This window comes from Diospyros lotus, chromosome 11 (genome assembly GCF_014633365.1).
Source record: "Diospyros lotus cultivar Yz01 chromosome 11, ASM1463336v1, whole genome shotgun sequence".
NCBI lineage: Eukaryota > Viridiplantae > Streptophyta > Magnoliopsida > Ericales > Ebenaceae > Diospyros > Diospyros lotus.
The window spans coordinates 1,238,525-1,253,442 of NC_068348.1; the positions used below are offsets into that span (position 1 = coordinate 1,238,525).

General features: G+C 33.9%; 2 protein-coding genes across 4 annotated transcripts in view; one reads left to right on the forward strand and one right to left on the reverse strand.

Moving 5' to 3' along the window:
- Nucleotides 1-2,573, forward strand: part of LOC127813044 (probable copper-transporting ATPase HMA5) — a 43,211-nt gene extending 40,638 nt beyond the window's left edge. The window contains exons 3-7 of one of the 3 annotated variants that reach the window (XM_052353744.1): nucleotides 116-185; nucleotides 273-370; nucleotides 603-725; nucleotides 1,325-1,804; nucleotides 1,977-2,573. In XM_052353744.1, the coding sequence (XP_052209704.1) occupies nucleotides 116-185; nucleotides 273-370; nucleotides 603-725; nucleotides 1,325-1,804; nucleotides 1,977-2,378 (1,173 nt within the window). In that variant the 3' untranslated portion in view covers nucleotides 2,379-2,573. Of the gene's footprint in view, nucleotides 1-115; nucleotides 371-602; nucleotides 726-1,324; nucleotides 1,805-1,976 lie in introns of all 3 variants that reach the window. The other 2 variants (XM_052353743.1, XM_052353742.1) reach the window with 2 other exon arrangements.
- An 853-nt stretch (nucleotides 2,574-3,426) lies between these two features.
- Nucleotides 3,427-9,395, reverse strand: LOC127813045 (glutathione S-transferase T1-like). The gene is made up of 7 exons (XM_052353745.1): nucleotides 9,282-9,395; nucleotides 9,064-9,137; nucleotides 8,751-8,811; nucleotides 5,828-5,881; nucleotides 5,378-5,457; nucleotides 4,358-4,563; nucleotides 3,427-3,841 (listed from the first exon to the last, which is right to left on the reverse strand). The coding sequence occupies exons 1-7, from the start codon at nucleotides 9,344-9,346 to the stop codon at nucleotides 3,620-3,622; spliced, it is 762 nt and encodes a 253-aa protein (XP_052209705.1). The 5' UTR covers nucleotides 9,347-9,395; the 3' UTR covers nucleotides 3,427-3,619.
- Nucleotides 9,396-14,918: the final 5,523 nt, after the last annotated feature.

Genomic DNA, 14,918 nt, shown 5'->3' on the forward strand with positions numbered 1-14,918 from the left:
TCAGTGAGATTATTTTCCATGTGTCCTTGATGCATTATACCTTCTGATTTGTTTTATAAAATGTCCTAAACAAGTATACAGCTCGTCTTCATTGATGATTGACAATATTTTTCAGGTTATTTTCATATCCTTCTCCACTTGGCTTGCCTGGTTTTTGGCTGGAAAGTTTGACGGCTACCCAAAAGGTTGGATACCATCTTCCATGGATAACTTTCAGCTTGCACTGCAGTTTGGCATCTCTGTAATGGTGATTGCTTGCCCCTGTGCTCTAGTCTTGGCCACACCCACTGCTGTGATGGTTGGAACCGGAGTTGGTGCTTCACAAGGTGTCCTAATTAAAGGGGGTCAAGCACTAGAAAATGCACACAAGGTCTGCATGAGAATTCAATCTATTTCATTACTACTTTTTGAGTCTCAACAGTAAATTTTACTGATACTCATTTATCTTAAACTCAAATATGTTTCTATCTATTATGCTAGCCAAGTTGAAATTTCAAATCATTCAAAGGCGAAATCTTTCATGAACTACTAATGACAACATTCTCTAAAAGTCTAATTTATTTTAACAAAGATAAATTCTTGAAATGAATGTTCTGCTGTAGGTTAATTGCATTGTCTTTGACAAGACTGGAACTCTTACCATTGGCAAGCCTGTGGTTGTTAACACAAGGCTCTTGAAGACTATGGCACTTCGAGAATTCTATGAACTGGTTGCTGCAGCTGAGGTAATTCCATTTGTTGGCTTAGGAAATCATCTGTCCTTTTTTTTTTTTATGGATATCTACCTTATACCTAGAAGGCACAATACGCCTTCTCCAAGTAAAAAATACATAATGCATCTATAAACTTGGAAATAACATGAATGGAATTTTCGGTTCTGGAAACTTTTTGGTTATATGGGTTATTAGTACACAAAAATAGGTCTAAGCTTGATATTTTGACTAGTGCAGCTGGCAAGATGAAATTGGAACAGAATCAAAGTCTTTGTTGGTTCAAATTTTAAATTAATGTGGCATGTAACTAGTTCTAGTGCCACATTTCCAAACATACCTAATGTTTCAGATGCAAACCATGTTGTTCTCTATTAAGCTAGCTGGCGGACAGGCCAGCATCCATAAAAGCGTACACAATTCATGTTGCCACAGATTGAGGGAAGCGAATCGGTCTGTCTGTGGAACCTTTGATTGATATGACATGAGGATTTTAGTTGACTATAATGAAGTTTTTAGTTTTTGAAGAGGCTTGATCTGAGATCTGACCTGCCGATTGAATTTCCTTGAATCTCAAATTCCACGCTTGATGTAAGGCTAGTGTGTTTTACTAGGTAAACAGTGAACATCCATTGGCCAAGGCCATTGTTGAGCATGCTAAGAAGTTCAAAGAAGATGAAGAGAACCCTGTCTGGCCAGAAGTTCAACACTTCGAAGCCATCACTGGCCATGGAGTAAAGGCCATTGTTATGAACAAGGAAATAATTGTGGGAAACAAGAGTTTGATGTGTCATGAAAATATTGCCATTCCGCTTGATGCTGAAGAAACACTAGCAGAAACTGAGGACTGGGCTCAAACTGGTATCCTTGTAGCAATAGATAGGCACTTGGTTGGAGTCCTAGCCATTTCTGATCCATTGAAGCCTGCTGCTGGTGAAGTCATTTCCATTCTCAAGTCTATGAAAGTCAGAAGCATAATGGTGACAGGTGATAACTGGGGAACAGCCAATTCAATTTCCAAGGAAGTTGGAATCAACACCGTCATTGCAGAAGCCAAACCCGAGCATAAGGAAGAGCAAGTGAAGGAATTACAGGTAGCAATTTCTCTAGTTGTCTAGAGACAAATCTTGTAACGCTGCGTGTAGTATCTTTGCATGAAAATATAACCTAATAGTTCTTATCTTGGCCATGCTAGTGTTCGTAATTTCAGCAATAACATACCTCCTCATCTTCTAATGCCGTTAACTGTATGATTTTAATTCTCAGGCTTCAGGCTACGTCGTGGCAATGGTGGGAGATGGAATAAACGACTCACCGGCGCTTGTGGCTGCAGATGTTGGGATGGCAATTGGTGCCGGAACAGACATTGCCATTGAGGCAGCTGACATTGTTCTTATGAAGAGCAACTTGGAGGACGTGATAACTGCCATTGACCTTTCGAGGAAGACGTTTTCTCGGATACGTATGAACTACATTTGGGCTCTGGGCTACAACCTTCTTGGCATCCCAATTGCTGCTGGAGCCCTCTTCCCATCTACTGGCTTCCATTTGCCACCATGGATTGCAGGAGCTGCAATGGCTGCCTCTTCGGTTAGTGTTGTTTGCTGCTCACTCTTGCTGAAGAACTACAATAGGCCCAAAAGTTTGGACAACCTTGAGAGAAAATAGGAACCAACAACAGTTGAGTGCAAGACTTGAAAATGGTGTTAACTTAGACTGTATATAATCTGTCTTCTGTTGAAGTTTGCTTGTAGATATGCCATTGGAGATATTAACCTTATTGCTATAGGCTCTGTATCAAAGGTGCTCAACAAGCTTTAATATATATAATGCCTCCTGTTTCTTTTTCAATTTTTTTTTTGCATAAAACAATAATTTTAAAACGAAACGATGGCTAGTGCAGAAATATTAAATGAAGAAGTATACCACTAATGAGATTATCAAAAATAAGAAAACAATCAGAGGGCGCGGGGAGATCTCCACGCAAACACTCTGATACTTAAGTCAAACGCAGAAAATAATGAAAATTGTATTGAAACCAGTATTATAGACGTACCTTTTCAGAAATGAGTGACTACCTATTTATAGAGGGATATGAAGTAATTTGAAGTGTCCCAAGATTATAATTCTTGTAGATAACATTTATCTTGATTAATCTTAATCTGGCTAGGACTAGAATTGTTTTGGATGACTTCTATCTCTTACAAATGACGTTTATCTTGCCATTTTCAGAATATAATTTCTTATGAATGATGTTTATTCTAATATCCCAAAATCACTTTAGAATTATAATTCTTTATGGACAATTATCTATCATTTTCTTGTAATATTTTGAGAGATTTTCGAAGTCTGTGTTATTTAGTTTGCTCATTTGTGTGGGACCCTCGTGTAAGGGAAATTTACACCTTTTAGCCCAAAAAGATTATTTTGGGCTCTTGAGTTTTTTTGTCTTTTAAAAGGCTTTAACCCATGACACAACAATAACTAATCATGATTACAAGAATTTCTAGAGATTTTCTCCCACCATATGAGAATGTCTCTTTATTTTTTTTCCCCCCTTTTTTTCTTAATTTCCTGAAATAAGTTAATTTCTTACATTTTTTTGTTCACCGTAGCAATTTTTTCAAGTAATTAGGCCCACAAAATAATTAATTGATGAGTAATCAAATAACATTTCTGAATATATAATTAACACTTTAAATAGCATTTCTGAATATATAATTAACACACATATTTATATTTATATATAACAGAGTATAAGAAGCTTCTATACACTCAAAGCAAACCCCAGAGCTTACAGGTTTTATTCAACACACAGTCTCTACTTCTACAGCATCTCTCAATCTCACAACAGAGAATAAGCAGCTTCTATTACAGATCACACAACCCTACACTAAACTACATCATATTTATGCCTCAGTATGTCTTATTTCTGGCCAAAGCGGTCCTGCTGGTGGTTTTCTACATGCCAGACTAGGAGAACTACTGCTTTTGCAGCTTGCTTTGGTTTCAAAGAGGAGGGCATGCATCTCCTCAAAATAAGGCATTGTTGCATCCTTTGTATCTTCCATCCACTTCTTGACTCTCTTGTGTGGTCCTAGAATTCGATCTCGGACCTCATCATCCAGAAGCTGAATCCAACACACACTTCTTGTTATTTTTCATCTAGTCAGATCTTACAGTATTAGTATATATCTGCAGCTTCTTCGTCATGTAAGTTCGAGTTAAGCATCATAATGTTTGCAAGACTCATGAACTACAGAGCAAAGTCCACTTTGCTAGATGCATGCTGGCAGGGAAAAATAAAATGTTGTTTGTGTTCAAGTAGGCATTGGGTTATGAGCAATTTTCGTCTCACTTGTTTAAAACACAGTGATGAATCATCGTCTTAATTAGCTGGAGGATATGAAAAAGTTTTTAACTGTTAGCAAAAGTTGAGGAAATCAGAAGTGACACAAGGAGTAAAGCAAACATCAAGATGAGATCCAAATTTGGATTATTATAAACTCACCCTGACTTCAAAGATGAACATTTTAAGTATGTGTATATAATTTGGCTGGGTGGCTTTGAATCGATAAGTTTCTGCATATATCAAATTTGCATGCAGGGAAACACATTCTAAATGTCAATGGTAACGTTGAACTTACCTCTAGTTGCATAATTTCACAGACTAGGTTGAGATCTGCTATAGATGGTTGGGTGTTGCCTAGCAAAAACGGCGCATCTCCCTCAAGCCAAAATGTCTCAAACATTTCAAAAGCAGCAGGCAAAATGCTCTCAGCTTGAGCAGCAACCTGTGGATTTGGTTCACGACCAAGTGGACGTGCAAGAGCAGTACTTTGAACAAGTGGAACTGAAAACAGAAGAATCAATCCAGAAAATGTACAGAGTTTAGCCTGTAGAAAGGATGAAAAAATTGCAATACCAAAAAATTATAATTAGTTGAAATTGATGAAGAAATTTAGAAATCTGTGAGAGGACCACAAGAGAAGAAAAAACAGCAAGTAGTCCACTACTCGTTTTGCTTTTGGTGGGAGGGGGAGTCTGTTCAGTGGTGATTTATGCAATAAATTTGGCAAACCATTCAATCAACCTGACAATTCAGCCCATAAATACAATAATAACAACAACATATCCAGCCTTTATCCCACTATGTAGGGTCAGCTACATAAATTCTAGACTTCTATGTATTTCTATCTTTTGTCATATCTTCATTTAGATCCATACACTTCATATCAAACTTTAATGTCTCTCTCAAAGTTTTCTTGGATCTGCCTCTACCTCTTTTTTTGACTAATTGTTCCATTTCATCAACTCTCCTTACATGAGCGTCTCTTGGTCTCCTTCTCACATAACTAAACCATCTTAGTCTAGTCTCTCTCATCTTCTCCTCGATTGGCACTACTCCTACCTTATTACAAATAACCTCAATTCGGCCCATAAATAATCACCTTAAAACAAATGTAACTACATGATGGCTTCTATTGCAAGGGGTGTCTTGTAATAGGCACATTAAAGATGCATTCCTCATTTTTCTAAACAATATTTACCCTGAAATCTAATTGATGAGCTATATATCAATAGCATATTTTATTGTCGTTTCCAAATATTAGAGATTGCTTTTATGACTTTTACAATATCAAATCTCAGGAAGGAATTATGGGCACCTATGCCATTGCGCAAATTCAAGTGATACCAATCCAACACTGAGTCGATCCTAGCTCTTTTGAATAGATCAGTTGGATACCTTCAAGAATAAACAGGAAAATTCATTAAGAACCGGCCAGCATGATGCATAGTAACCAAATAGAAGACACCGGAATTTTGGGATCATGATGTATCCCTCAGCCAAAATAGACTTATATTTTATAGAAATAAAGGAAAAGGTGAAGCTTGATAGAGTCCAAAAGTCATGCTCTCATGGCCTCCAGATCTCAGGGCATGGACACCAACATGGCTAAACTCTTGGTACTCTTCATTTTGCTTCCTTTATCCAGGACACAAATGAGAGTTAAACATATGATGAGGCATGCCATGCATGGAACCGTAACAACTTTATTCCCAGATTACATGTTTTAACAGGTAAATAACTGTAGAAAGGGAGCAACTGTTCTCACCAATGATCTGCAACTCCAGGAAATGCATGTGCAAGATATTTCAGAATTGCATTACTGCAGAGCATAAAAAACAGGCAAGAGTCAGCATAATGCTAAAGGTTTTTTTTGGCTAAGTGATGAACCCACAATTAGTAAGTGAATTGACAAGGAAAACTAGGTGCCCATGTGAATATTATACCACAGAACACACAATACTTTATTCTTGAATATACCCTTGTGTGAAATTTGGAGCCCAAGTCTCACATAAACCTATCAAAAGAAAACTTGATTGAACTGAAATTTCATATTACATTAACTTTTAATTTGGATTGACCAACAAATACAATTCAGATTGTGTGAATGCAAGGAGTTAACACAGGCGGATTATATGCATTGCCCAAGGGAGATTTTATTGTTTTATACATGTAAGAGAACAGAAACAGAGTTCACACTACCTAAAAGCAACATGAAATTTCAGATAGTGCTTTAAGACTCTTTACTCATTTTCTTAACCTCAGTTATATTAAGGCGTCCAACCAGTATGCTCCATGGAAAGGCCAATTTCAGATGGTTAAAATAGTTCATGGTTAGTAATTAGATTATCCTTTTTGACATCCAGAAACTACAAGAGTAACCAAATGAAATTAAGAATCATCACAAATGATCCCGCAGAACACTTGCAGGGCTGATATGTAAACAGAGGCCCTAAATAGACCTTGTTCGGTATCTGCACTGGCATCTACCTGCCTACATTTATGTAAATGATAACGTCCATACTGAAAGCAAAACTTCAGGGCCCATTTGAACTTGTCTTCATTCTCAGTTTGTGGGTTCATTTCCAACATCTTAAACAAAGACACATAAAAATGTTGTTTTGACTTTTTTGTAGTCGTGTTCAAAAAATTGAACACAAAATCGGAAATTACCTTGTTGATTTGGTGGCTGTTCTCTCAAGGGTGGAGCCAAGTGAGGCCCAGTCCAGTTGCCTCCATGGGCCAGATTTTTTTTTAATTTTTTTTTACAATAATATACTACTAGAAATAAAAAAATTTATATTATATTTTATTAATAGAAATAAAAAAAAAAGTAAGTATTGAAGAAAGCAAGTATATAATGATTCAGTAGTAACCATTACAATATTTTTTACAATTTGGTCATAATTTTATTTTTTTATAATGATGATGCAAATAAAGCTAAGTATTGAAGAAAATTGTGAAGTAAAAAAAGCAAGTATGGAGAAAATTTATATTGAAGAAAATGAACAAATTAACAAAGCAAGTATTGAGTAAATTGATGTTGCACAACTTCCTATAGATCTCGGGTTAAGAACTACAATAATGGATTATAATATTAATTTTCGAGAACAAATTAGAAAAGTCTACTTGCAAAAAGGTCTACGTCAGCGTCGAAATCAAGACAATTCATTCCAGCATGGTTTAATGAATTTAGTAATTGGTTATAATATAGTATAAGCAAAGATATCGCATTTTGCTCATACTGTTATCTTTTTAAAACAAATACTGGAGAATAAGGAGATGGTGATTCTTTTGTGAAAGAATGGTTTAGTAATTTAAAAAAAAAAAGAAAAAGATAGACTTTAAGTTCATACTGGAGATGCTAATAGTGCACACAATTAAGCTCGAAACAATTATGAAACCTTAATGAATCAAGAGCAAAATATTGAGACAATTTTCTTCAGGCAGTTAGAACAAATACTGTGTGATTATCAAATTCGTCTGAAATGCATCAATTAATTATGTTCGACTTCTTCTACGGCAAGAACTAATCTTTCATGGTCATGACGAGTCTAAAGATTCAAATAATCAAGATAACTTTTTTGAACAATTGCAATTTCTAGTATGAAAAGCCGTAAAGAACAATTGTAATTTTTTTATTTTAATATTATCATTATCATCTTATTTTTAAAATTATATTTTTTGTATTAAAGTTCGCCCCCACTGAATCAAAATCCCGGCTCTGCCCCTACTTCCCTTCTTTGTAATATAATCCCAAAATTGTATTTTCCTCTCTCTCTCTCTCTCTCTCTCATTTGTATTTCTCTCTTTGGAAATTAGTGAAGTATTTTGGTGGTATCCGAGGACATAGGCTAAACTGGCTGAACCTCGTTATATTTTGGTGTTCTATTTGTTGCTATATTCAACAATTTTTGTTGAGTGTATTTGTAGTAGTGTTAGTGATATATTGTGCTATTAAGTGCATGTCTAGGAAAAATCTATCTTAGGACTCTAGATTTTAAGTAGGACTATTTGTGACCCCTCCAGTCTTTCCTAAGATTTTTTTTTATGCAATTTTTGATTCAATTGTTCACGCAGTATTCACCTATATGAGTACTGTTACCTATACGGTACTATTCACGGTGAGTTGAATTGGGAAAAATAGCTCAATTTTCCCAACAAATCTAAAAAAATATGGACTATTCTTTTCGTGTTTCAATTTTGAATTTTGAGTTTTGAATTCATTTTTAATTTTGTGTTTTGAGTGTTTGTTTTGGCATTGTTGAAAACGCATTCTTTTTATTTGTAGCGTTTTAAAAATTTTGAGCGTGTTTGTGATGAAAACAATCAGAACAACTTTTTATTATTTTAAATTTTTTTTACAAAATTTTACCTTATTTTCGAAAATGCATTTTTGAAAATATCAAAATAAACACGTTTTCATTGTTTTAAAAAGTTAAAAACTGAAAACAGGCCAGAAAACAACAAAGAGAACATGCCCGGTGTTTCCATCTTGGTTTGAATTCCTTTTTCCATTTTCGCTCACCAATAGTACCCTCTTCCAAGATCACCCCAGTTGTAAAGCCAAAACAGATCATAGGAGATGAAAAATGATCTAACATCTCAAAACATCAACACCAGTTACACCACTGAAAATAAAATGACTGGTAATGCACCCTTGAAAAATTCATCTGGAAATTTACAGGTACCTTTCAAACAACTTAAAGCCTCCGTGCACCATTACCGGCACTTGCCCCACAGGGTTTATGGCTGCAACGAGATCATCATTGGAGGAAAACAAGCAGTCGATCAGTTCTTGAAATTTACCATTTTGGTTAGTCAGTCAAAAATCTGCCACTATTCTGTTCAGTGATGTAAAGACCCACTAATTAAGCTGACATAATGAACACTTTCCTAAAACTTTCGTGCGTGTATCATCATCATAACCACTAATTAAGCTGCTAAATGAACAAGATTACCGAATCAAACACACGAAAATGAGACGCAGAAAGGATCAAACACCTTTAAATTGAGGGGACACGGTTTCGCGTTTGATGAAGTCCACTTTGATCTCCTCGAATTCGATCCCGTTCATCCTTCAACACGAAACGAATACATAATATATATACAAAGTTACAAACACATCCATCCATCCATCCATCAGCTTCAAAACAAATTCGATTCAAAACCAGACAACACCAAATTGATCGCTACGTGCTGAGAAATTAAAGATCGATTACTTGCAGAAGATGAGAACGGCTCGAGCTGGCTGAGACATCCGATCCGCGTATACTTTCAGCTCCATCTTCTCTCTCTCTCTCTCTCTCTCTCGCTGGCTGGTTGCTATGGAAGATGATTATTGATTACTGAACCAGTGCTCGTTATTTATACGTGCTTTTTGGGGCGGTGGGGTCAGGGTCCGACCCGATCAAGGCGGGTGGGCCCCTATGTTTTAGAAAATTCACATTTTAGTTAGGAAAAATGATTCTTATATATGAAAGGTTATAATTAAAGCGACACATACCCCTTACGTCGTGATGAGACGCGGTAGTCGTATGATCAAAATATTTCTCATCCAAATTAGTGAAATGAGACGGGAGAGGTATTTTGATTATTTACGACTTTATATGTAATCTAAGGTATAACTATGTACAAATAACATGATCCTTTTAGTTATTCTATTTTTTATAGTTAATATTATTGTCGCTCGAACATAATAATAGATTTATTAATTAGAAACGTCGTTACCAAGTCAACTGGAGTTTACAAGAAAGAGAATGATTAGAGAGTACAGAAAACTTAAAAGTCATATTAAAACTAATATTTAAAATGTACATTTTGGAGAACTGAGAGCTCATATATTTATAGAGAAGTATAAAGATTTTTTAAATCTTTTAGAATTAAATTTTTTCTAAATAATATTTATTCTAATTTTTTAAGATTCGTTAAAATTAGAATTCTTATAAATAACGTTTATCCTGTAATTCTGAAATCCATTAAAATTTGAATTTTTATGGGCAATTTTTATCTTTTTCATAGAATTTTTAAAAGAATTTTTTGATATCAAAGTTATTTTATTTGTGTTTTTTTTTTTTTGGACTATTTTTAGTTCAAAAAATTATTTTAGATTTTTTTAATGTTTTGATGAATTTTTACGCACACATCAAACATTATTAAATTAATTTTGGATAAGAACAGAAGTCCAAACAGAGCCGTGTTGTACCCGAGTCTTTGTCTTGATTTGTCACTTATTCATTTTCAATGGGCTGCAGATTTTCCAAGGGATCATGATTTGGACTATTAGAAAGAGTATGCAATTATATGCCGGCCATCTCCGACGCTGAGCCGCCATGCTCGTTTAAGTTAAAATTTGAAGAGCAATTTTTATAATTTTTGCTCTCTACTTATTTTTATGGAGTTTCAAAAGACTCTCATAGTTGATGGGCGATATTTTACTCTTTACATCTCTCCAACATTTTACTCTTTACATCTCTCCAACGGCTCTCTTTTAACTTATGAGATTTGAAGAAATTTTTCAAACGACCATCTGTCCATTTGAGATTTGAAGAAAAGTAGTAGCGGCAACAGTAACCAGCAACAGCAATGACGATAGTGGTAAGGAGCGACTGCGGCGACGCGCGAAGAAAAAGGATAGCAGCGGCCACCAGACTCTGTTGAGCCAATTTGCTTCAATCAACCTATCATGTGTTTTGATGATTAACAAAATATAATTTTAATAAAACTATTTTTGGTATATTTAAAACCCCTAATGAATTTTTGATATGTCTTTAGTATTATAGTATTTTGTGTATTAAAATAAACTAAAAAATATTATTTCTCTAAGTCTAGAAGATTAGCGTACTATAAGCGAACATATAAGAAAATGTTTTCATTTTAGAAAATTATTTTCTGATATTTCGTTAGCTAATATTTATTGTTGTTAAAATGATTTTTAATGAATTTTTTAAGAAATATAATGTATGTATTTTGGGGGTGATAAAATTGTAAAATTCTGATTTTGTACTAAAACTAAAATTCTATTTTTTTATTGTTATGGATTTTAATTTTTTAGATATTTTTATTGAATCCAAATGGGGATACTTTCTTATTTACATTTATTTATTAAAGTAAATGCAAGGTAAAATATAAATAAAATAAAATGAGGACATTTATTTATAAATAAAATAAAATGTAAATATTTTGTAATATATACATGCTATATGATTTATGTCTTCAAACAATTGTCATATGTATAAAATTTATTTTCTGTAAAATCTGGCCTCCGAAGTCGACTCTTGTATATCTAGAGTCAACTTCCCTTAAGCTAAAGTCGACTCTTGCAAAGTTAGAGGCAACCTAGCTGAGAGCAGTTGATGCAGAGTCGACTTGGCAATATTGGTGTTTTTTCGAAGAGTCGACTCTAGTATTAGAGAAGTCGACTTTTGTATAACTAGAGTCGACTCCCACTTAAAATAAGAGTCAACTCATGTTTTAGAGAAGTTGACTCTCAGTCCAACAATCAAATTTTTTTCTAGCCATTACAGATCCGTTGGAAGCTCCATTATAAATATCAAGAAAGGATTTCTGGAAAAGACTAATGCTCTACCATTTCCTATCTTCCTAAAGCACACCCAAGCTCTCAAGCAACTCAAATAAAGCAATCAAAGGCTCAAGCTCAAAAACATATCATTTGGAGCCCAAGACAAATGAGAAGAAGATATTCTCTCCAAGTGTGGTAAATTGTATTTGTATTCATACTTGCCTTGTAATATTTGTTCTTGTATTCATATCCATATTAGTCCAAGTGTGTTGGGTATAGGATTGTTCATTTGTATTATTTGTGGATTGTTAGTGGCCTCCTAGAGCCCAAATAATCTAGGTGTGATGTTTTGTTGTAATAGTTTTTGAGGTGAGCTAAGAGGAAAAACCTCGGTGTTGTATAAGTTGGCTAGGTGATCTTGTGTGGAAACCTAGTGTTGTGATTTTAGTGGAACCTCAAGTGTTGGGTTGACTTTGAGAGAGTGGAGTAAGTGTTGGAGACACCGAACCACTATATTTCTTGTGTTGATTATTGTGATTGTTTGTGTATTTATATTGTTATCACTCTCAAACAACTTATATAGTTATAACAAGTGTATTTTGTATAAGAAAATTTCAAACGTTTTTAAAAGGAAAGAATTTGGTTTAATTAGTTTTAATCACTCAATTCACCCTCATCTTGAGTGGTCATTGTGTGTCAAGGGACCAACAGATTCACCTACCAGCAGCAACCATGACGCTTCCCTTCTCCAACAAAGGCGATGGTGACAATGGCAGTTCCCTTATCTAGTAGCAGCGATGATGGAGGCAACACTTCCATCCTCCAACAGTGGCGAGGGCTCCCTCCTCCTTCTGGGTTTATGCCCATCTTCTCTTGAGTGTTCCTTTAGTTTTTTATTAATTAAATCAATAGTGAGTTATTTAAATTTTATTATTTATATAGTAATTGAAATTTTCATCAGTGTTTTTGTTTTATTTATTTATTTTCTAATATTAAGAAGTTCTTTAGTATACAAGATTTTGTTTGGTTGTTAATTATTTCTTGTCTTGCTTGATTTTAAGTATGTGTTTGGTTGACTAGAAGAATGCTTAGATTTTGTGTGTGCATGTATTTTATTATTTTGTATATTTGATTATTCATTTTGTGTGTATTTAATTATTAATTATGTATACGTGTATCACATTATTTCAATGTAATGTGTTGAAACTGATCTTAAAAGTCAGAGTTACTCAATTAAATTAGTTAATGTTGTATTAAAAATAGTAGTTATTACATCACAAAAAGAGTATTTATTTTTTTAATTTTTTATACAGTTTGACCAATTAGCTTTTGTTTGTCATGGAGAGAGATAATGAATCATACTACATAAATTTGATAAACGATAACCTAAATATTTATGACGAGTATACGAATGTCACTGCCACTCCACTCCAACATTCGAACTCAACACTCAAAGAAAGCCACGAACAAGAAATTTCTCAACGCAAGAAGATTTAATACTCATGTCAGCAAGGCTAAATATTAATATGGATGCTACACACGATAATGATCAAACAAAACAAAGGTATTGGGAAAGAATTCATGCTTATTTCAATCAACATAAAGAGTTTGAATCTAGTCGAAATCCCAATTCGCTGATGCATCGTTAGCCTAATATTTAACTTGTTGTGAGCAAATTCTCTTGATATTATAACCAAATAGATGACAGAAATCAAAATGGAACAACAGAACAAAATAAGGTAACCTCCGTCGTTATTTGATACTTGCTAATTATTATTATCATGCTGCTAGTCGTTGTTTTATTGACATTATTATTTAATTATTTATATTTCTAAAGTAGTAGAGATGTATAAGAGCCTATAAAAATCTTCTTTCACATTTCTACATTGTTGGCATGAGTTGCGACATGCACCCAAATTCACCTCGGGTTATTCGAAGAAAAAATCTAAAATTTCTGAACATGCAAGTCCTGTAACATCATCACCATCTACTCTTAATTCGCTGAACTTGTCTAATTTTGATATTCGAATCAACGATCCTTCATTAGAACGAACAATGGGAAGAAATGCTTCAAAAGAACGTGGACAGAAAAAAAAATCTAAGGTAACAAAAGTTTCTACTGATTCAATTACAAAAATGTTGATGAAAATTACTAAAAAGCAAACGCAGTCCAAAATATTATTACTTGAACAATCAAATGAGATATTAAAGCTGAAAAGAGAAAGAGTGAAAATAGAAAGAAAAATGCAAGAGCGAGAAACAAAAAATGAAGAACAAGAACAACTGCTTTATGAAGAAAGAATTATGAGCATTGATACTAGTAATATGAATGAATTTCAAGTTAAATATTACAACGGGCTCAAACTCAAAATTCTTCAGAAAAAGCGACGTGCAAGATTATCATATTTGTAAAAATGTAGTTGGGATTAATGTATGTATCCTTTTCTTTTAGCAGTGTATTGTTGTTGTGTTTAGTATTGATGGCTATTTCTCATAAGTGCTAACTCAAAATTAACTATTTTTTTCTAATATAATAGAAACGAAATACATTAATTTATTCAACAAAATACATTAATTTATTTCAAGTCGAATGTTTACCATACAATTCCCACAAATACTTAAACATATTAAAATTTTAAATTTTGAATTATGAAAATATTTCAAATAATTTTGTTAAATAATCATTTAAAAAAATATATTAGTAAATTTATTTATAAATATATTAAATATTATAAAAATTATTAAAGTATCAAATAACTAATAAATTTTATAGTTATAAAAATTATAAGTGAGGTAAAATAAATAGAATTAGAATTTATTAATAAATAAGTGGGATATGAAGTGAAATAGAAAGGAAAATAGGGAGTGTGGTTGAAGCACGCATAATTTTCTAAGCAAAATTAGAATAGAGAGTGAATTGTTTAAGCCATCTCCAACGTTGGCTCTAATTCTCGCTAAGTCAAATTTTGAGGAGAAAATAGTTGGAAACCTCTTCAATGGGCCTCTCTATCCAGTAATTTCCTTTTCAAATTTATAAGGAGCTTCAAAAGGCTCCATATAAATGAGGAGTGGTTTTTTGTTCCTTACCTTTCTCCAATGGCTATCATTTGTTGTATCTGAGATTTGAAGAAGACTCCAACGACTCTTTGCTATATCTGAAAGTTAAAGAAAACTCTGGCGACGAGCAGTAATAGCGGCAGCAACGAGCAATAGCAGTAGAAACGACGATGGTTGCTACGAGGAGCAGAGGCAGCAACAGAGAAAAATGAGCACTGGCGAGGTAGTGTGAGGTGATCGCGGTGAGGAGTAGCAAAGAAGAAGGCAGAGAATGAGCATC

Excerpts from the sequence above, each read along its gene's own strand:
- LOC127813045 (XM_052353745.1), bottom strand. The coding sequence starts at position 9,346 with ATGGAGCTGAAAGTATACGCGGATCGGATGTCTCAGCCAGCTCGAGCC. Across the intron at positions 4,564-5,377 it reads GAATTTGCGCAATGGCATAG|TTCCACTTGTTCAAAGTACT; the intron begins GTGCCCATAATT and ends TTCTGTTTTCAG. Across the intron at positions 3,842-4,357 it reads GTGAAATTATGCAACTAGAG|CTTCTGGATGATGAGGTCCG; the intron begins GTAAGTTCAACG and ends TGTTGGATTCAG.